Source organism: Aphelocoma coerulescens, chromosome 2 (genome assembly GCF_041296385.1).
Source record: "Aphelocoma coerulescens isolate FSJ_1873_10779 chromosome 2, UR_Acoe_1.0, whole genome shotgun sequence".
Classification (NCBI taxonomy): domain Eukaryota; kingdom Metazoa; phylum Chordata; class Aves; order Passeriformes; family Corvidae; genus Aphelocoma; species Aphelocoma coerulescens.
The window spans coordinates 13,292,969-13,316,211 of NC_091015.1; the positions used below are offsets into that span (position 1 = coordinate 13,292,969).

Below are 23,243 nucleotides of genomic sequence, written 5' to 3' on the forward strand. Positions count from 1 at the left end.
TCCTGGGTAAAATTTTATTTCCAGGTTACAGGTAGATATTACCAACTCTCTAGAAGACATCAAAAATAAAGTTTTTTCAGTGCATACCTGCCTTACTATTTTCTATCAGATACCAAGAAAAAAGTACCTGAGTTACTTGAGGAAAGAGAACTGTAGCAAGCAATAGGAAGCTAATAGGACTATTTATAAATCAGATGCAATATCCTCTTTCAACAAGTGCCCTGCTGAACACTAATAGTCTTGCAAGAGCAAGCTCCATGTTCTGAATTACTTCAAGAAGCCTTATTCTCACATGGGCCCTGGTTAGAAAATTTATCATAGCAATTAACTGTGTGAGAACAACAAGCTCAGATGCTTTAGTATCATTGCAAATATAAGTGCTTTACAGCCAGCAATGCACTTGAGTATACAGTTTGCATGCACTGATGAACTGAAGCTTCACACTTATTTATATACTGCTGCACTCCTGCCAAGCATTTACATCAGCAGTTATCCCACCTGCCATTTAACAGTTACCTGTAACAGCTTATTTATGGCATACCTGCATCAAAGCTATTTTACCTCAGTGAAAACCAGCATTAAAACCTCCATGTAAGAACTGACAATGACTCAAGCAAGTCAGCACATTCTCATCTAACTGCTATAAAATATAATTTTTATCACATAAATAAGACAAGTTATACAGCTACAGTCACAGTTGACAGTGTGCTGACTTAACATGTGACATTGCCCCCCGCTTTGATTAGCACAGCATGACTAGTGTGAAGGAACTGCTGGTGGAGATGTTGGCATGGCCAGCAAGGCGAGCACAGGAAGCACTCATGGCCATTTCAGCAGCTTTCTGCAAAACACTTTCTAGAAGTAGACAACAGGGCTAGAGAGCCCTTCTGACCTGCAAACTAAGACCTTCACAGGGACAGGAGCCCAGACTAACAAAACCAAGAGAAGTAAGAGTACTACACATGGGCCACAAGTGGGAGATGAAAACTCCCGCTAGGTCCCATGATTCCCTGGCAGGCCAGGACTGGGCTGGACTCCAGAAACCCAACAGTGACAGCACAACTCTCCTTCCTGCCCTGCCAGCCCCTCAGGGTGCTGCCTGGTCTGCTAGGTAACCCTGGCCAGAAAAGGCCAGCCACCAATCCCACTGGGCACTGCTGAGCTCAGTCATCACACATTCCCGTTCCTTCAATAGAAAGAAAACCTTTTCCAGCAAGAAGACCCTCTCTTTCAGTTAGGCAACGCCAAATCAGTCAGATTTGAGTCCCCTAACAGAAACCCAGAAGGTTCTTCATTTGCATGAGGAAAGAAATGCAAAAACACATGGTTAGAGAAAATTTACATACAGCTGGACACACTGAATAATGGGCAGAGTATTAATTACAAAGACTGTAATTACCAGGAAATTTCTTCCATGAAATGCAGATCTTAAGACTGCTACCAACTAAATCTCTTTTCAGGTTTTTATTCACAAGAAAGCAGTGTATTTGCATTCCACACTCTTGAAAAAGAAAAAACCTACATAGCCTCTGTAGTGGTTCGGTCCAAAATACTCATTACTGTTTATCTTCTGTGAGGTAAGAATTAGGAGAAATGCAAAGCAGGCACCAAACTTGAAAGAATATAAAGAAGTTTATTAACAGACCTAAAAGAAGAAAAAAATTATACCATACCTTCAGAACTCTTCTCCTCCCCCCACCTTCCTCCCTTCTCCCACTGACAATGTAAAAAGACAACCCTCAAGATGTTCAGTCTGTTTATCACTTCCATAATAACTTTGTTCAGTCCATTTAGGAAGAGAAGTCTCTCTGCTCGCATGTGAGTCCCTTCCCCCAACTTGCAGCTTTTCCCACAACTGCTTTCGAGGGTCCACTCTTGAAGGTTTTTGGGATACAATTTTAAGGTTGAGCCGTTCAGAAATAAAAGTTCTCTTCACCCATCTCTGGGAGCATTTCATCTCTAAGAACAGAGGCCCTTCTCCTTCCCTGGGAGCAAAGGGTCTTCCTCATCTTTGTCTCTAGGACTATCTCTGGGAGCATCTCTAGGAACTGAGGTTTTCTCCTTTCCCATTTGGAGCAAAAGTCCTCATCGCTTCCATCTCTCCCTGTTCAAACTTCTCATGAAATTACAGCTGCATCAGCATCTGCCTATCTCAGCGCAGGTGCTTTTGCTCACAAGTACAAGTTGAACACTCCACCCCCCCATGCCTTCATGAAATTACAACGGGTACTCTGATATATCATAGCTTCACACCAGAATTTCAGCTTTAAGCATCTCTTCTTTCTCTTCCCTCAGGTTTTTAGCTCTTCACAGCACTAAAAGGGTTAATCTCACCTAGGCCTTGCAGCTGGAATGTTGCACTGGAGGGGGGGGAGCCGAGCCGCTCCGGCTGCCCACAGCAGGGCTGTAGGGGGGTTCCGCGGGTGGAGCAGGGCCCATTGGCTCCAGGATGGCCGTGGCCTGGCCTGGCCTGGCCCGAGCAGGGCCTGAGCCAGGCCTGCTGGCCCCCACACGGGGCCTGCAGCCACCTGTGCCAGCAGCGGAAACGAGACAGAGAGCTGGGGGGGGGGGTGTGTGTGTGTGTGTTTCTATTCTTAAGTGTGCATCACAGAGGCGGTCACAACTTTAAGTGGCTTAAAGAATTGTCCATATTCAAACTGGCCAGCTAATAGGTTCTATCAGGTCCCAGAGGAAGCTGTAAGCACCCCTTAGCAAGGACATCCCTTCCGGGACTATGCTTGCTAACCTATGACAGCTTCATAGCCAGTTTTAAGAATTACAACTCATGCACCATGGTTTATTTGTAATTCCAAACTGTAATCCAGGACATACATTCATACAACACACACCTCCAAAAGATACGAAGAAAATTACAGAGATGAAAATGCTACTTGGAAGTCCAAAGATAAAATACAGAAATCTTACAAATTTGTGGATAACCATCACACAGATCCAAGAGAACAAGGACTATCGTCTGTAAAACATGTAGGAGAGGGAGGAAAGCAGGAATGTGCAGCAAATGCTGAAATGAAAACATGACGTAAGATATTTGTTTTAAAATCAATGTTGAAAGTTATGATGCCACCCTGGAGTCTTCACTGACCCTCTGCTAGAACAAACTGTATTGTTGTGCACCTCTCATGACTCAAAAAGAACTGCAAAACAGAAGGGGTCAAGTACGAGGTGATGAGACCAGAGACAGGATGTCTGTGCGTTGTGGGTAGAAAAAGGTTGGGCTGAGCACAGGCAAGAAGCAAGTAAGGCAGACTCTGAATAAGTGATACAAAACAAAGGGGGAAAAGGGAAAGCAGATAAAAATCAGCCCTGGTAAAGCAACAAGGATGGATGAATCATTAAAGATCATTGGAGGAATGATCAAAAAGGAATATATTTATCTTTCAGCTCAAAGCTGCTTTTACAATTGTACTACCAACACGCCAAAAACCAATACATTAACTTCTTACTTTAAACATGTTATTTTCCAATATGTTTGTTAAACATAAAATCTTAAGAACAAAGTTTTCATTCAAGACCACACAAACGTGCACCAAAAAAAAAAAAAAATTGGGGGCAGAATCTGCTACCTAACCACAGCCTGTTCTTCCACCAAAGGCCAGAGGCCTAGCTTTTACTTCCCAAGCTTCCTGAAGCTCACAGATATCCCAAGGACAAAGCCACACCGGGTTTGCATCCCAGTTATCCAGCAGCCCAGTACCAGAGGAGGCCCTGAGCTAACCTCGGCCACCAGGGGCAGGAGGACACGGAGGCACAGGGGCCATGCCCAGGGCCTTCCATGGTGCAGGGATCACCCACTGCCAGCACCTTCCCTGGAGCACAAACGCCTGGCAGGAGTCACGGTGACAGGCAGCACCATTCCTCACTTGAATAACCACTGAGTATAGTCAGTACAAGTACACTTGCTTTTTCCCTACAGTAACAAATACATTGATATATCCATGGGAACCTGTTTTGAGATCATCAACATGAAATCAGAGACAAAAGAACAACTGAAGTGCTCCCTTAAGTTCTCTTCTTCTTTTCTACCCACAACCACACATAATTTCACTGCTGTCGAACTGCAAATTTATATTCAAAAATTACAACACGCAGTAAGGAGAAAAACAAAAACAACCAAAAAAACCCACAACCAGGTATGTGAAAATATGAGAGCAGTTGTACAATATAAGTTCAGGTTCTCATGTAGTAATACAAAACCTCAGTGTTTGGATTGCATGAACTGTGACTCAAATACTTGTTACAAAAATAATTCTTTACCATAATATTTTTTAAAGGAATGTGACTTAATGTCGAGAGCTTACTTTTCACAAAACATTCATTTCCAGTCCAATTTAACTTGGCAATGTCCCCTTCACTTAAATAACCATTTTTGCCCAGGGGAAACTAGTTTCTAGATTTAGAATTTGCATCACTGCTTATATATGGAATTTTAAATTATTTTTTTGTTTCCTTTAGCTTTCAAGAACAGTATTGGTTTCTTTTTCTCCATGAAACAACCAGTTAAATCTCTCCTACTTATTATTATCACAGACTTGATCTCTAGGACCATCTGTTACAGGAATCGTTCCTGTACCTAAACACATGAAAAAGTACAGAAAACCCTCCATAAAATTATAATTCCAATTTCTATGTCTGACACAGAGAGAGTAACTGGATATTGTGAATGCAGGATTCTAGACACTTACCCAAGTGAATTATCCTAGAAGGAAGGAGGACATTTAGCTGCACGGAGTGTGATTTGAAAGATTAAAATACAATTTCATTTCCAAACTCTTCACACCCTTTTAGCCTCCACTGACTGACTGAATAAATGCATATGGATTTCTGCCAGCTAGGAACAGTCACAACAACCAGCTCCAACAAGGAAGTGCCACTGAGAGCTGTGCATTCACAGGGAGCATCAGGTGGGACTGACACCCAGCTCAGAGCAGAGGCACCTGCAAAAGATCCTGTTGTTCACTTGTGAAACTGGATTTTACCTTGATGTTTATTTTACCATCTGAACTTTGAAATCTACTACATATGATCTTAACAAGAAATATCAAAATACTAACCAGAAGAAAGCTCATGAATCTTAATTTCAGAATCTCTTTTTAAGAACTGTTCACTCCCATGCAAATAAATCAATCACTGATTACTATTTAAAAGTTAAAACACTAGGATTTCAAAACACATGTATGAACACCTATGTCAAGTGGTTAATTACAATCCTTATTTTAATAGTGATAGTGAACAGGGCAGAGAATTTCAAATTAAAGATCATCCTCAACATATTTTACTGAGTTTGGAGATCCAATAAATTTAAGTGTCTAGCTATAGCCACAGTTGAAACTTTGCTAGCAACTAGAAATAAAATGCTTTCTAATAAAATCTGAAACTGTTTTTTCCCTAATTACAAACAAATCAGAATAATGCTATGAATTTTAGGCAAAACATTCTGCCACTGGATTTAATATTATGAATTTTAACTCTGTTGATTTCAGTTATATTTCTCATAAACTTAATAAAAACAAGTCCTTCAAAGTTCTCCAAAATGAAGAGAAAACAAAACAAACAGGAAAAAAAAAGAGATTTTAAAGATCCCAATTCCTAATAGCTGTGGTTCTACCTCCCAAACACACAGGAGATTGCTGTCCTCTAAGAAGCAAACCAACCGTCTGAAAATCAAAATTTCTTTTAGGATTATATGCAGGTTCTCAATCGTAACTTCTTTTTCCAACCTGTATTTCACACTGGTTATTATAACAATGTTCTCTGAAGAGGAAAAAGTGGGGAGAGACCCACGACAAATTAGCAGAGACTACAGTTTACTGAATGAATACTGCATATATAACACAGAGACAACTTTTTTTCAAGCTAGAAAAACAGATGAGATCCAAAACTCCTAACAGAAGCCTAGGAATCAAGAGATCTAATTAATTGCAAATGTTGAAAGACCTTCTTCAAGGTCTTTAGATTACTTGCATCACTTTACAGCACAACACAGCTCATAAAATACTTCAGAGATGTCATTACTGCTTGTAAAACTCACTGACCATAGCCTGAAAGCTTCTTTTAGCCAAAGCAGGGAAGCATGGTCTGCTATGTTCAGGATCAGCTACAATTTCCAAATTTTGGTTCTTCTAATCTAATGCAATGTCCTTCCAGAGGAAGGTCAGGAAAGAGGATAAAGAAACCACCATATATTTAACTGTAAAATTGAGCTATTGATAAATAGCACAAAAGCGTAACTACTCCCAGTCATTTCACATACACAGCCTCATCTACTGACAACTCCTAAATGACCCCCTCCATAGAGAGCTTGCATAGAAGTAAAAAAATGTAGGACAGCAATTCAAAACATCTTTGCTGACCAAGCACGGTTTTTTTCCCATGCAGTACTACTTTCAACATCTGAAATTAATCTATTTTTTCCAGGAACAAAGATGGTAATAAGCTTCTTTTTCAGTTGGCAGCATCCATTAAGATGTCATAAAACAAATAACAACATGGCAACAAGAAGGTACTGCTTCCCAGAATGCTAATGTGCAGGGATAAAATGCAAAACAGAAACAATTTTAAGCATGCCAGTAATTCTAACTGCTAATTCTAAATCTAGAAAACAATCCCTGTACCATCAAGTCTTGCATCTTCATTCAGTAACACTGCACCTTTATCATATCACTTTGGGTAGCCTGACTTTACAAAGCCATGGAGTACTCTGTACTGTACACTGTATCTTCTGTAAGTTTTGTCTCCCTAAAATCCATCTTTTAGATGCAGGAATAACTCATCAATTCCCACTGTTAATGAAATACCAACACAGCAAAGAAAAGAATCTTCTAAAATTTCAACACACTCTCATATTGGTTTCAATACTGTTGCAAGTAAATACTTTCACTTCCCATCTGATATCTTCTAGATCTCAGCCACAGCTGTGTAAGAATCATTTTGTAGACAAAAAAAATAAGCAAGCAAAAAGTCTGAGATACAACTTTTTTAACTAAGGCTGGGTGGGGTTTTATTTAAAAGAAAATTATGAATCAGTAGTTGAAGGCTGACTCTTCCGATTGCAGAGAGAAGGACATCACAGTGCAGACTCTCTCTCTAAGAACCACAGAGGAAAAGAGCATGGGAAATGCTACACAAGGTGGACAAAAATTCACTCTTAATTTTGGGATTAGCTCTATTCCATAACTTTGTCTGAGCATTCAACTACTGCAGTTTTCTGCAACATTTTCACACCAACAAAAACAGTAATAAAGTGCCACTCACAGCATCAGAAACATTGATGTTATTGATACATTTTGTTCAAACCACCATAAGCTACAGGAGAGCACACGTTTTGCAGTGCAAACTGCAGCTACTGATGGCAAAACAAAGGTAGTCCAGCAACATGGTTACAGCATTCGCCTGCCTTAAAAGAAATGGTATTAATTTCCAATATCATTCCAAAGAAATAAAGATAGAAGTAAATACATAGGAGTTGGACTTCCATGATCCTCGTGGGTCCCTTCCAACTCAGGATATTCTATGATTCTAACACCACTTAACCGAAAATGTGAATTCTTGATGATCTGAGAATCTTGTCTTAGCTGAATGACTGTTGGTCTAAAAACACCTTTCAAATTTGCAGGCCCAAAATGTTGTAAGTGTGATGAGAAAGGAAAACAAATTAAAACAAAGGGGGAAAACCATTTTGTGCAAATTCTCCAACCAGCTTTCATCAGTAATTTTCCATTAACACCAACCACAGCTCTTTAGCCAGCTTCTATACTAGTTAAGGATTAGAAGCAGGAGCTTTGGCCTGAAGACTATGTTCTTTCTCCACCCAGTTAAGGCTACTGAGAGCTCCAAATTTAAAACCAGTCCTCACAGAAGCAGCACAAGAGCTGGTGATGCTCCTACTGTACCAGCTGAGGGGATGGATTACGGTGGCATATAGGGCCTACAAAATCAGCAACAAAAGTTAAAGTTGAACACAGTAAAACTATCTCTGAACTTTGGTCAACTTCTACAAAAGGTTTCAGCTCAGGAAATGAACATCCCAACAGTCCATTTCAGCAGTTCTGGAATATTTGCTTTTAAAGTTGATTTGTAAGGAGACAGAACTCCTTACAAACTGTCCATTCTTCTTAAGAAGATACGGAGAAAGTAGTAACTACTCCAGTGAAGGCACCACCTCTGCATACTGCTTGGAACAGTCCATCGAAATAATAAATTGCTAGACTTAAAAGATTTATTAATGGTTGCTAGATCTTCACATACATTTCAGAGATGTATGGCACACACATTAAATATTCTGCAGGATGAAGTAAAAAAGATCACTCCATATGTCAGAATGCACACAGAAAATTAATACATTTTAAAAGTTCTATTTATCCAAATTCAAAGGAATGAAAAAGAAGGAAAAGTAATGTCAATTCATTTCTACATAGAAAGCTCAGAGAAAGGCTATAGATATGTTTTCAGTTTGCAAAGTGTATTTCATATTCTTGCAAAGATGTTAAACAAGGAAGATATTTAGACCACGCCTGACATGCAGCTGGCTGGCAGGACAAAGACAAGGATGGCCATCAGGCAGTGCTAGGCAATGCTCACTTATTGCCCTTCCAGCCTCAGGACACGTAGCAGAGAGCAGCTAGAAAAAGGCATTCACAGTGTCAGCTGCTGTATGGTGTCCCACCAGGACTTGTTTTTGTATCATCTGACCTGAGCAAGGCCAGAAGATGCAGTAAAAATACCCTGGAAGACTGAAAAACCTTCAGTAAGCACATAAAATTAGGTAAACCAGCTATGACCACACAGCAAAGGGGTTTTCATTCCTTTTAAATACATTATTCTTATTACAAAACCCAAGGCAAAAAATATCCAAATATAAATCCAAAAATTTCCAAAACAACTTGAAATACAGTAGTCCTTCCATTATCTGAGACCTGTAAGTTTAAGTCTTGTCATTCTGTTTCAAGTACCAATTTACCCAGCCAAGATTGTTGATCTTGTATAACCCACTTTAAAAGAAAATATTAATCAGATGGCAGTGCACAAATAGAATTTCTTAGAGGTAAGTTTAGATATGACTAGTCCTAGTATGTGTGCATCTGAAGGTTTCTGCAGCTAAATATGAAAATACTGACTTCATACAGGGCATACATTTATTGGTTTGATGTGAACAATGTAAAAATGAGGTTTTGGGAAGGCCTTGTACGACATGATGGTGCCTCTTAGGAGAAGCAGGGCACAGACAGAACAATCAGATAAGGCTGGTAACAGAAGAAAAAAGAAAGCTGTGCAGGAGGCATCATTAGCAAGGTGCAATATGGGCCTAGGTTCACTGATGAAGGCCACAGCAGGCTCCATTTGTAAATTTTTGATGCACCAGAATACAGTGGTACCTTGATACATGACCTCTGACAAATGCTCAAGCAGGTAATGACAAATACCAAATACCAAAACAGTAGTACTGAAAAGCACATAGATCACCTCTGTGCTGGACTTCTGGCTAAGGGAACAAGAACATTTTTTGAAAGAGAATTTTCTGTAAACCAAATAGGCTTTGTTTTTAAAGAAAGGGTATCCTTTTCCAATCCACGTTTTAGCAGGAATGTCTGTGTGCAGCACACTACATGTTTAATTTGCTTCTGAAGTGCTTATGTCTTGACTTTTGTCAAGTAGGTCAGTTACTTCACAACGTGCAACCCATCATGCCCTAGCTCTTGAAAACACCAGTATTCCCTTTAAGCAAAATTCCATTAGGTATATGGGGCAGACATTTTAAAACTTCCTTCTATTTTGCTAAAATCTCATAATTCTTATAAAACCCAGTAGACAAGAGATACGCAAATACTAACTAATCTCATGTCAGAGACTCCCTTATGGCAGTTCCAAGAAGAGGGAGGGAGAAAAAATATGTAAATGAACAAATAAATGGCTTTTTAAAAAGCAGTCCATTCTTAGGAGCCTGTGCATTATGCAGCAAAAACATGATTGACCCATCATGAAAAGGGCTGAAAAGGTTTATCAGTGATGCACAGTTGCACAGGACATTATCTGAGCTAGCAATGCATGACCTAGTGACATTAGCAGTTTACAAAGAGGGAAAAAAAAAATCTGATTTTTGTGGGGTGAAGGGGAAAAAAGGGGAGGAGCTGATCATTAAGAACTGTCTTTTCTTGAAATAGCCTAGGAACTCTCCATCTAGTCTCTGTTTCAAGAACACCCTTTTGGCCAATTTCATTGTATGGTATCAGCTTTGCTTCACACCATCATATTTGCGGTGAGATGTTCCCTTTCACCCCCTCACTACAGCTCCGTACTTGAAAAGCTGACTATAGAAATCATGCTTCAAACAGAGAAATCACATCTGAGTACATGAGCTTATGCTGCCTTTTCTCAAGTTAAACCACCACTGGGTCTGACTGTGACTTGCTGATGTAAAGAGTAAGTGGAGTCTAGGCTATGGGTAGCCCAGCCAGCAAGGACTTACACAATGCATACACCAAAGTGCTTACACAGCTTGCACAGGCAAAAGTTTGCATCCAAATGAGATGCAGAATCTGACACATAAAGCTTTTAACTATTGTTACTTATGGCTGCCATTAACTGCTGTAAAAAGTCTTGACAGCAAATAGGTAGATGTAGGAATCTACAAGTTTTGAATCCACTGCCATAATTTTCTTAAAGTAAACTTTTAAATGTGAAGCACTGAGAAACATGGAAGCTCAGCCTAAGTAATAAATCATCAAAACCAGAAGATAACGTCTGTATGTCACAGTTACCCTCTTCCTCAAGAGAAAAACATAAAAAATCTGTTAGGTGTTTTTCATTATCAGGGGTCTGTACAAACTAACAATAAACCAAATAAAAAAGCATTCAGAAACAAACAAAAGCAAAGCATTCTGGTGACTGCACAATATTCAGAGACGCAATTTTGCACATGTGGATTTTTCTAGAAGTCCACTACCTTCTTAGAAATTTGAGGGGAAGAAAAAAGAGGAAAAAAAGGTAAATTCAACTTTACTATTCTCCAGAACAAGTCTCTTGATAAATACCTTCTAATCAAAACTCTTTCAAAATTCCCCTTCTCTTTCAGATACCAATTTATAAACAGTTGTAAAATATTACAGAAATTAAGATTTTTCTGGCAAGGTACCAGTGATGTAGAGGTATTTTGTTATAAAACCAATTCCTACTGAAAAATAATTCCTCCACCTGTTCCTTAAAAAACTACTAGTGGATTGTGTATGGAACTTGAATTAGAGAAGACAATTCAAAAGCATGATTTTGAAGGCAGATTTGATGAACATTTCCTTAGGGAATACATAAGACAGGCAGATGTCAAACAATTCCACTAGTACTAAAATTTCCAGTTAAGTCACTCTTTGAGGTTTGACATCCCTCTCCCTTTTTCTTTTTCCCTCTCATACTGCCAGAAAGAGGGCCTATAACAGTGAAAACCATGCATCTCTTAAAAGCTTAAAATAGCCCACAGCTGGTTTAATGGTTCTAAAAGTTCTTGATTTATTAAAGCAGATTTACCCACTTCAAAAAATAAAATGTTTCCTGAACTTCCATCAATATGAGCATGAAAACAACTTCCACACAAAACACAGTAACTCAGACACTACATGACATGGTTTTTACAGTTCCTAAAAGTACCACTGACAAACTAAACGATTGTTAGAGACATGAATTTGCACTTTGAGATCTGTCACTGACACATATACCCAAGCAGGATGGAAGGGCCCTCACTTGAAGAACAGTGAGAAATAAATTTGAAGTGTCAGAAATGTCTCCTTTCAGTGCATTAGTCTTTGTCATCATGTATTTAATTTTTTAAAAAAGTACATTTGGCAACACTACCAATTTAAGAAACCTTATGACTTGCAGGAACACTAAGGAACAAATATCCAGCATTCTCTCTTCACAACTCAGATAACCAGACTATTGTTCTTTCATTGTAAAATGGTAAAAATATCATCAGAGTTCTCTACTGTGAAGGGGTTTTCCCACCCCAGTGTCTCATCCACAAACATCTGTATACCATCAGCTTCAAACGATCTAACAACAAAAACATAATAGCTAGTCTAATGTGAAATAACATTTCAGAAACAGAATCATCCTATTACATTTAATACTCAGTCACCATCTTTAACCAAGAGACCTTCAGTGAGCATGACTCCAGGGTAATAGACCTGCAACAAAGCACACTTCAAAAAGTTGTTTTACCCCAGTCTGTCCCATTGTTTTGCATGTACAGACATTTATTACCCATCAGTCTCCCCAATGAAAACTTACTTCTCAGACTCTATCCATAAAAAGGGTCAAGAGTAGAGTAAAGCATAAAAAGGAAACCCAAAACTCTTCTTTTTCAAATTTGAAGACAGCTTGCCCATTTGAAACTGTGGCATTGCACCGACAATGGCCCCAGACAAAAACCAACAAAACGTAAAAATAAATAATGTATGAGGTATTTTCTGTGTTCTAACAACAGGTTACAACTCTAGCCTTGAAACATGCCACAGTTTAAAGGAGAAGAGAGACAGAACACACATGTACCTTGACCCAACAAATGAAACAACCAACCAATAAAGATTTTCTGGGGTTTTTTGCAAATAACTACTAAGATGCAGGAACTTACCAGAATTACGTGCAAACACACATGCACTTACTATTTCCATCAAAGCCTTTCTTCCCATCCATAAAAAAAAAAAAAAGCACACCAAGAACAAGGCACAAAACCCACACATCTCTGACCAAAAACTTCACTGCAGCCTGTGTTGTTGTAGATGGAGAAATCCGTGCCATCAGAGAAAGCTGCATCCTGCTAGACTGTACACCACTGATGCTGTAAGAATTAATCATTCACATCAACAATTGGTTCTTTCACCTCCCTGGCTTTCTCAGATCAGATTATTATGTATTTTTTTCCACCTACTGATCCTGTTACACTCAATTTTTCAACTGCATGTAGCAAAGACATCTGAAAAACATTCCTATTTCTAGAAGACACCTCACTGAAAGAAACTAGTGAAGGTACATATGCTTCCACAGGTTTCACAACTTTACCAGAGTCAAGAAGTGACTGAACATTGAATTCTGTACTAAAATCACAATCTAATAAACTGTGAAAAAATGTGGAAGGCAAACTGAAGGGCACCAAAGTCCTTCTTTCTGGCTTTCTACCAAAGGCAGTTCATAGGAACGAATCCATGAGATAGCTGACCTTTTAGCAAGTAAAGTTTTAGGACTAAATACTTCAGCTAATCAAAAACTAAATTACACATATACATTAACTCAACCCACATCTTTAAAATAAAGCTGTATTCTGGTGAGCCAGAACGGCACCACATTCAGTCACGACCAAACCAACAGGAACATGGCTTTTTTAATACCTCTGCAGAGAAAGAGAGAGCGAGGCAGTATTCATGATGAGAACTGTACTTCATCATGACAGTAACGCAAGAAAAAGTCACTGCAAGAGAAGGTTGTCATGGGAAGCATTTCTCCCACTTTTATCGCTGGCAGGGTTTGTCCTTTAAACGCTCACCCACCCCTGCAGAGGCCTGGCAGGTGACATCCCGGCAGGTGACGTGAGCTCGGCACAGCCAGCCCTGCCAAGGGCGAGGGACGCTCCCCTGGGCCACAGCCGAGCCCCAGGTGTCTGAGCCCGCCGGGACTGACCGTAACATCACCTCACGACGTTCTGAAGGGCGAAGGGTCTCGGCAGCGCAGACCCGGGGCTAAAAAACTGCACCCTGCCAGAGGATGCGGCGCGGCGCGGGGGGAGGATGCTCCCAGCCCCCGCTAGAAGGGTCCCGCACAGCACTCCCCGGGGACATGAGCAGCTCTGGAGGCGGAATGTACCGGGGTAACCCCGTGAGCCCCGCGGGGGCGGGCACGGGGACCGGCACCGTCCGTGGCAGCCCGGAGGGACGCGGTGCCGGGGCAGCGGGACCGGCCGGGCCGGCCCCACCCGCGGGGGAGCCGCCGGGGCAGAGCCGTGCCCGCCGCAGGGAGTGGAGGGGAGGGGAAGGGATGCAGCGGCTCCCCGGGGCGCCCGCCCGCGCTCACCGTCGATGTTCTCCCGGTCGCTGATGTGCTGCAGGTTGCAGCCCGTGTCCTCCCGGCTCAGCTCGGCCTCGGGGCGGTAGGACTCCAGCCGAGAGTGGGCATTCCGGCGCAGCTTGGGGCTGGAGGAGACGCAGCAAGACGTGGTGTTCCCCATCTTCTCTGCCCGGCCCCGGCCCGGCCCGGCTCGGGAGGAGGCGAGGGGCGGCCGGTCAGCGGGGGTGGCGGGAAGCCATGGGCGGCAGCGGCGACAAGAGGGAGCGGCGGCGGGGGAGGAGGCGGCGGCTGCGGCGCCCTGCGGCTGCACTCGCCGGCGGTTCCCCCCGGCGGCTCATCCGCGGAGGCGGCCCCGCAGAGCGGCCCGCCGGCGTGGGCTGCCGCAGCTAAGCCGCCCTCCTCCGCGGGCGGGCAGCGCGGGGCCCGCCGGGGCACAGCCCCATCCTCCCCCGCCCCCGCGCAGCCGCCGGGCCCGCTCCGCGCACGCACCCACGCGGCAGCACCGCAGCCTCCGCGGCAGCGACACCGCAGCAGCAGCAGCAGCGGCGGCAGCAGCAGCCGCCCCGGGCGGCCCCCGCGAACCGGTTCCGGTTCAAGCGGGCGGTGACGCCTCCCGCCGGGCGGGCTGCGGGAGCGGCCGCCCCGGCAGCCGCTGGCGGAGCCCCCGTGAGCCGCGGCCCCTGGGTCTCCGGCCCTCCTTGCTGGAGCGTCACGGACACGGACACTCTCCCACAATCCAGGAGCTCAGCACGCTGGTGCCGGAGGGAGCGGGGGCGGCAGCCGCTGCCTCCCCGCGGGGCCCGGCCAGGCTGAGGCCGCACCGCTGGCCCGGGGGCTCCTCGGGAACCCTCCGTGCTCGTGTCCGCAGCGGGGACCCCGCGGGAGGCCCGGATCTAGGCCGGAGCCCGAGCCCGGCCCGGCCCCGCACCTGCCCCGCCGTGAGGGGCCCGCATGCGGTAGGAAATAGTCACTGGTGTCGCAGAGCTTTGTAGGCACTGCACGAATTCTCTGAAAACTTGTTAAGCTTTCCTGTAGACTGACGGTTCCAAAGATAACAGGCCACAGAGAAATGACAGGGTGTAAAGTGCCCCTTTGTACACTTCCATGTGTTCAGGGCTTTCCCAGTCAAAATCCTTTTTGCCATATTCAATGTAATGCTAAAGATGGGGATAGTTTTCATTAGTCTTCTTTGTTGGTATTTTTTTCTTTAAATCTTTGTAATCTAAGTAAATTTCTTGACTGCTGGAAATCTGAGTCATGGTAGTTGAATGGGTGCACTCATAATTTGATAACAGAAAAGCACTTTTCTGTGTTTATAAAAGATGCTTTGACTTACAGCCCTGTGTCCAGGGAGCCATTATTTATTCTCTCAGGCATCTCATGATATCTGATGTTTTCACAAGATCTGCTCAAGTCAGATGATTACATGAAAGACTTAAAAGTTTCTATCCTTTTTTTTTTTTCAGATCACACATTGCAAAGAAAAAGTAATTTTAATTTTCAACTACCTTTTGAATGTTTATTGATGAAAATGTACTCTAGTGGGGTACAAAGAATCAAGAAGAAAGAAAAAGAATGTGAGTTTTTTTCAAAATAAAACTGTTTTGGGGATGTCTTTTGTAACTAATTTTGTGATACTCCCCTCCCCAAGCATGGGTGGGCAGCAGAGCTGGAATTACATCATCCCTTTGTGTTTGAGTAACTCAAGATAAATAAGGATAGGTTTACATCTTTTATATATTTGTGTATTCAGTAGTTTGCATCCAGACAAAAGGAAATTAAATTTTTACTGAGCTCTGGTTTAGAAACGCTATCTGGGAGGATGTCATGCTAACTAGTGCCTTCCACCACCATGTCATCGCTTGCTGAGGGCACCTCAGCTCCTCCACTGGAGCTCACCCTGCTCTCCAGCTGAGCCTGAGCCTCTGCCCAGCTCACTCTTCTGCTCAGACCAAGCCTGATCTCAACCTGGCAGCAGGGTACGTTAAATCTCAAATGGGCATAAGCAACAATCAGAAAATCTCAACACAATTTTTTAAGAATCAGATCATCTCACTATATATACAACAGAACAGTAAGGTGTTACTGAAACACCTGGCTTACCACACCATTCAAGAGGACCTCAAGCTAGTGAGATCTCTGTGGAAGAATTATCTGACCTGCCCTGTTAAATTCCACCTCCCTGTAGGATATGTACTTAATTTACATACTCATTTTTGACCTCTAGCTTCCTGGCATGACTACTCCTAGGGCACCAGTGCCATTGTCTTTTAAGTACTTTTTGGGTAATGCTAACTGGCCAACTGTGTTGCCTTGCTGTATCAATCCCACTAGATTTTTGCATAAACATTTCACAACCTCTAAATATTTAGAAACTTGTTACAGCTGTAAATCTATTGTAGCAAAGACTTAGACAAAACTTGCAGTTTATACTTACTCCACAATTTTCATAAACTTTGAAAAAAACCAGGCCACATAATGATGGAGATGGGTTAAGTACAAAGTTTGCTTCTCTAAATATATAAGTAGAACTTAAAAAGACATGTTTTCTTTATTAGAAAGGAATGATTTAAACTTTGCTTTTTATTTAAAGCTAATGTTCTAAAACTAAACCTTTTAATTTTTTAATGTATTTAAAATTAGTGACCACTGGCTGTGATGATGTAATCACTAGATTAATCACTAGATGTGACTATGTGATCACTAGATGGATGCCCTTTAAGGTCCCTTCCAACCCAAACCATTGTATACTCTATCCATTATTCTGTTATTCTGTATAGCTACCTATTTTCTTACTTGCATACTTTCATTCTAAATTTTTATCTTTATTCCTCCTCTTTTCACTCTAAGAGCTTGCTGAAGTACATTATAATGACAAAGGTGCTACAATACATGTTTCAAATCAAAGGGATGCTGCTCTAGGGTAATGGTATCCTGCTGGTATCTAAGAGCTGAGAAGAGTACCTACGTGAAATATATACCATGAAAACATTTGGGGTTTGATTATGATTATTTTATTTCAGCTATCTGAAGTGCATGATGCAAAGGTAATTGCATTATTTGATAAATATTTGTACAGTAAAGCAAGAATAGCTCACTGTACCTTACTGATGTGCTTAGACATCAATGTATGTCCTTCTTTGATTAGAGATTATTCTGTTCTTGAGATTTATGATTATGTATTTTAATGAGTTTGCCCTCCTGAGCAACTGCATCAGCTGAGGAACACCTTAAAGCTCCCTAAACTAAGGCCAAGGCTTTCACTATTGGTCAGCATGGACATACCTCTGTTTAAAAAGTGCCTATTCCCACACAAAAATATTTTAAATCTGTAGCTCCACTATACAAAAGACAATGGATTTTAATAGGCTAAAATTAATGATGTGACCCATTAAATTTTGTGCTTGAAATCTTCTTGGAACATTGTCGAAAAATGTGTTCCAAACCAGCAGATATAGGTCACTGTTTTCCTTATATAAGCTTTTTATCTATTTTAAGCAGATAAAAATTATAACTATTATTTAATCCAAAACTATTTCCTGCTTGCAAGCCAAATTATTTGGGAAGCACAGTTTAAAACAACAAAAACAAAAGCAAAAAACAACCATTAAGATAGATGAGTGGTGATAACCAGATCTTTTGATTCTGCTCGTCTTTCAAATACAGCCTGAGGAATTCATGCCACACAATACCTTCTCCACACCGCCATCTGATGTTTAGTAGGGGTTAGACTTGCAGTTTGTGTGTACAGCAACTCTAAAATGCCATCGTGTCAATTTTCTCACAGAGCTAATCATTGTCTGGAGTTTAAGCAAAAGCTTAAAATTAACATTCCTGTGTACAAAGTGTTTGGTCTGGTCAACTGAATCATACCCTAGACTTTGTTGATTGTAATAGCTACATTTCTTTTGATGATAGTAATAAATTCCAAATCAGTTAAAACCAGTCATGAACACACCTGAGGAATGTTATTATCCCTCTGACAATTCTTATTGTTAATATTTACATTTACTGTTACAAGCCTGAATTCAGTAGCATTAAAATTCCTTCCTGAAGGCAAGTTCAGAATGCATCACACTTGATTCTGACCCAGGGTGTATGGCAAAGCCTTGTACTGTGCTGCTCCTCAAGGGAATGCATTCATGGATCACCTCTTAGATTCCCTCCCCCAAGGATTTGCATAGACTACTCCTGTGGCAGGTTCCCCCTTTGCTGAAGGTGTTGATTCCTCCAGGATTAAGGCAGTATTCTCTTTCTTGAAGGTACAGATCCAGTGCTTGCCAGAAAACATCCTTTCAGCCTTGACACAATTTATCTGCCAGCCCCAACCTCTGTGCCCTCACCAGAGACAGGCGGAGGTTTCTGTGGTACATAGCACATAGCTGCAGCTACTGTTCACAGGAAAGACATCCAGACCTAACAAGAAGTATGTAAGAGATGGGACCTGGTTTAAAAATACTCAGATGGTATCAGTGAAGTTATTCCTCTGGTTCCTGTTTCGCAGGAATCAAGTGCCTTACTTGAATCAATGAGAAATAGGAAAAGAATAAATCAAGATTTCTTTTGAAGATCAAGGCAGAATTTTGGGCTATTTAATTAATGTATTTAACTTTAGTGTGTAAATTAGGATATTAATCTTGTGCTAGGCCATGAAGAAATACTATTCTAGGCAATAATGCAGAGCACAAAGTCATGCTCCTATTCCGAAGTGTGTGGCAACCACAGGACCCTGCCTATTGCCACTTACTATACAGGAGAAAATAGTTGCTTCAAGAAGGAAGGTGATACACAAGAGACTAAGTGTTGGAGTATTTTCCAAAACATACATAGCCCAGATAACTGTGTATTATCTTCTATTATAATCTTTTTTTATTATTTGCCATGTTTCTCACCAGCTTGAAATCACTGCAGAAAGAGGCAGTTTCCCCACAAGTAAGGAAAGATTGTTCATTGTTTTAGGGGAAACACTTCAAGAACAACTGTGCTAGAATATTTTTTTATGTATACATATATGTATAGCAGTTCTTTTTGGTTTTATTATTTCTTAAGGGATTGAACAAGATAAGATCTGCACTCAGAAGCAGGCAGAAACCCACCCATTACACTTATGTGGGAAGATCACCCACGCTGCACAGATCTGCAGTGAGCTTTGGGAGGGAGGAGGCAGTTCAACAAAGTGCACTATGGATGCCCTTGCATTGTGGAGGAAGGCACAGGCAATTGGATTTAACCAGCTGGGTGGAATTCGATTTGATTAGCTTTGGCACAGTTTCACATACTCTCCATTCATCAGTGAATGGAGTAACTATATTGGAAAGCTACTGGGGAAAAACAACATTGCCCCTGATGCTACTGTCACAGGCAGATAGAGCACAATCCCATACAGTCTCGCTCTGTGTTTTCCTCTCTTCATTGTCTTCCTAGTTAGTTTTTTTGTGCCAGTCTGTGTCTTCCTGGATCAGGATTGGCTGCCTTTTCTTGGTCTGAGATCTTGGCATGTAAAGAGCAGTAATTACTCCCTGGTATGACTCGATGACTATGAGCAAGGGTGGGAGTGCCCCCTCTTGAACAATAAAACCCCTTGTAGAGAAAAGTCTAACTAAACAAAACGTGTAAAACAAGGCAGTGCTGCCACAAAGCACTTTGCCAGCTAGAGAGTCTATATGGAGTATGAATAAGAGTCTGCTGTGTTTTAGTCTGTCCTGCCTGTGAAAGATCCCATTCTGTAAAGAGGTATTTGTTAGTCTCTTCTTATTTCATACTAGTCTAGGCAAATATAACTTCTTTAGTTTCAATGAAGCTATGCCTAATTTCCACTAAGAATGAGAACTGAAGCAGGCCCAGCAGTTTGGGATAGTGTGTTCATACAAAACCATCTCCTCTCGAATTCATCTTGAGAAAATAAATTCCCCTACTTTCACCATCAACACCTAGTAATTTCAAACATTTACATGTAGTATGAGCTTACAAGTCCTGTAATATGAGTTAATATGGGGTAATATGCCAGGGATTGAAGTCTTTGGAAACATGGTTCACCAAAAGACCATGTGTTTATACGTACATAGAGCTCTCTCTATGAAGAAGAGTATAAGGGAAGTTTATTGTTTTATCCTACACCTCCCCAAAAGACCACCCTTTTAAAGTAGAATAAAAAAGGGTTTTGTTTGAAGGATAGATCTGAAGAAAAGTTAAAGGTTTCAGAGACAGGGAATCACGCTAAATATAGTGAGCTGTACAGAGGCATCTCAAGAATTATTCCTGTGAAATACATTCTCAAACTAAGTTCCCCTAAGTATTAACATCTGTATTGAGTGAAAATAGACTTTCCTCAGTTAATTTTCAAATCAAGAGGTGAAATTAAAAAGTGAGAAAATTCTCAGTATGAAAATTAAATTGAAGCATCCAAGTTTTCAATAGACAAGTATCCAGGCATGAGCCTTTTTGATTTTTAGCAAGGTACTACAATTGTGAATACCTGTAGGAACTCACTTGGAACTGAAGTGAGCCAAAAAATCACCCTTCTCCAGACAAAACCCCCATGTATATGTTTGGAAAATACAAAAAATGGAAATATGGATCTTAAACGTAAAGAACCAAAAATTAATTAATGTACTTAACAAATGATCAACAGATATGTAATTTTGAGTGTGTACTTCTTACACGTTTTGTTCCACTTCCTCAGGTCCTATATGGGACTAGGTAGGACATTTTCCTTTGAAAAACAATGCAGGATTGAAAACTATACATGAAAATGGGCCAAAAGGTTTTCTTGTGAATTCTGTGCACCATTACTGGTTACTGGTATCAATGTCCTTTGAGTAGAAAGGCTACAAAATCAATAAAAGTAATGAAAATGTTACCTCTTTGTATTCCAGAGTTCTTTTCCTCTCAATGAAAAAGTATCAAGGACATAAGCAAGCCTACAGAACTAAAATTGAGGCTTCCATGTGAACATTTAAAAATTTCCCCTCAAATACAGTAAAATTGGCATGATCCGTAGATTAAGTTTCCATTACTTGGGGGAGGGGGGAAAAAAAGAAGAAATCTTTCTCCTTTTATCAGGTGAAGCTGTTACAGTGGGGAAACTGCAGCATGCATATCAATCAATGAGGCCTGTGGAAAAGAAATATATATGGACTGACTCTTGCTAGATGTTTCAGAGATGTTTATTTCTCCAGCCGCATGGCCGGGCTCTGCCGAGGAACTGCTCAATCACAGGACCCGAGGGTCCTTGCCCGCGCAGGGGAACACAAAACAACCAATGGGGAATGAGGCTGAGCAGGGGCAGGGAAACCCCGTGCCTCCCCCCAGGGCCCCTCTCCCAGGACCCCATGGCAGGGGGAGGGACCCCGACATTTCACCCATTTATTTTTAACAAAAAGAGATTTAGAACTTAACATTGAAAACAACTGGATAAACATGAGATAACAAGAACAGTTTCAAAACAAAACAAGCCACCCTCCTGAGTCTTTAAATGTCCAAACAGATTCTCTGGAACATCTTAAGGCTGACAGATGGGAGACAGGACTCTCCGGGCATGCTTTGTGGGGAAACTGAGGCAGGAGAGAGTTTCTTCCATTTGTACCTGTTGGAACTCTAAACAACAATAGTTAATTTCTTCCCTCCCTCTCTTCATCCCCCACTCGGCATTGGAAAGGGATTTTTGGGGAAACAATTGGCAAAGGCATGGTTTTGTGAGGGAAACCATGGGTGAAAAAATGGATTGGGAATACACTGGGGATAATAGGATATAGGGTAAAAGGGAAAGGTGGGATTAGGAAGGGGAGACTGTAGGGGGGGTTTACAATGGAGATATTGTCTAACATGACTACAATTTTTAGCATATATACTGCCTTTTACAGAAACACCATCACGCCCAGTGACCTCTGCTGCTTGTGACCCTTTTCTACCTTGCACAATTTTGAATTCCACCACCTCTCCATCTCCCAAGCTTGGGATGCATTTTTCAGGGTTATTCTTTTTAACAGCAGTTCTATGAACAAATGTCTTGCTGGTTGTCACATCTCATTATAAAACCATAATTTTGTTTAACATTATACCATTTTACTATTCCTAAAACCTTGGCTACAATGATTTTTTCCTTTTTCCAAGTGGCTGCTGTTTTCTGTCTCACTGCATTTTTGCTTTCTCTTTCGCTCGCTCCCGTGTTGGAATTGCCAGGGTTGTCAGTGCTGCTGGGGCCGTCGGGGCTGCTCGTGCCTGCGCGCTCTTCCTGGGGTCGCATTCGGGGCCGCGCGGGCCGGGCCGGGCCGCTCAGCTCCCTGTGTGCTGCCACCGCCTCTGCTCTCAGCTGCGTTGCCGCTGCCTGGGGCCGCGCCCACGTCTCGGCCAGGCCCCCAAGCAACGACCCCCCCACACCCTGCTCCAGCGCATGTTTCGGCTGGGCGCAGCTCCGCTCCGCAGCCATCGCTGCCAGCTGCTGCCTGCACGCCGCTCCTCTCGGCCGGGCGTTCACGGGGCTCGCTCCAGCACGCGCTGTGCGGGGCCGGGCGGGCTCCCACTGTGCCTCGCTCCGCTGCCGACACTGCAGCTCGCGCCGCTCCACCCGCGTGCGGGAACTGCCTCGCTGCTGCTCGCAGAGCGCTCGGTGCACGTGGCCTGGGTCGCACGGTCCCTGAGCCAGGCTTCCCTTCACCAGGACACAGCTGACATTGCTCAACAGTCTCGGTAATTAAATAATATTCACAAAAATATTCTTCCATCGGCATATATTTTGACTCAGAAATTAACTGTGTCCAAACGGTCTTCCAAAAGTCTTTGGTAAGAATCAAATCCCAAGAAACATAGAAAAAGTTCTTAAACAACCATGAAAGGAAATGTTTCAGTTCCTTTTGAGCTTGAATTAAGCTAAAATTTACAAATCGTTGCTCAATAATCTTTTCAAGTTTAAGATAAATGTCCATATGCAGCTCTGAGAGCCAAGAGTCTTTCCATAGTTTCTCCATAGTTTAGAGATGGAATAGCAAAACAAAAACAAGAAGAGAAATCCAGAGTTTACTCACAAATCACAGTCGCTGTCCTTAGGGATTGGGGATTGTTCTGCCCACATTATCTACCATTTGTTACAGTGTGGATACTGCAACACACGTATCAATCAACAAGGCCCGTGGAAAAGAAATACATATGGACAGATTCTTGGTAGATGTTTCAGAGATGTT

At 42.0% G+C, this 23,243-nt stretch overlaps 1 protein-coding gene across 2 annotated transcripts in view; it reads right to left on the bottom strand.

The window, feature by feature from the left end:
* CCNY (cyclin Y) overlaps positions 1–14,360 on the bottom strand; it is a 122,490-nt gene extending 108,130 nt beyond the window's left edge. Inside the window, exon 1 of one of the 2 annotated variants that reach the window (XM_069006468.1) lies at positions 14,071–14,360. In XM_069006468.1, coding sequence (XP_068862569.1) covers positions 14,071–14,224 — 154 coding nt within the window. In that variant the 5' untranslated portion in view covers positions 14,225–14,360. The remainder of the gene's footprint in view (positions 1–14,070) is intronic. The other variant, XM_069006469.1, reaches the window with a different exon arrangement.
* Between the last annotated feature and the right edge of the window lie 8,883 nt (positions 14,361–23,243).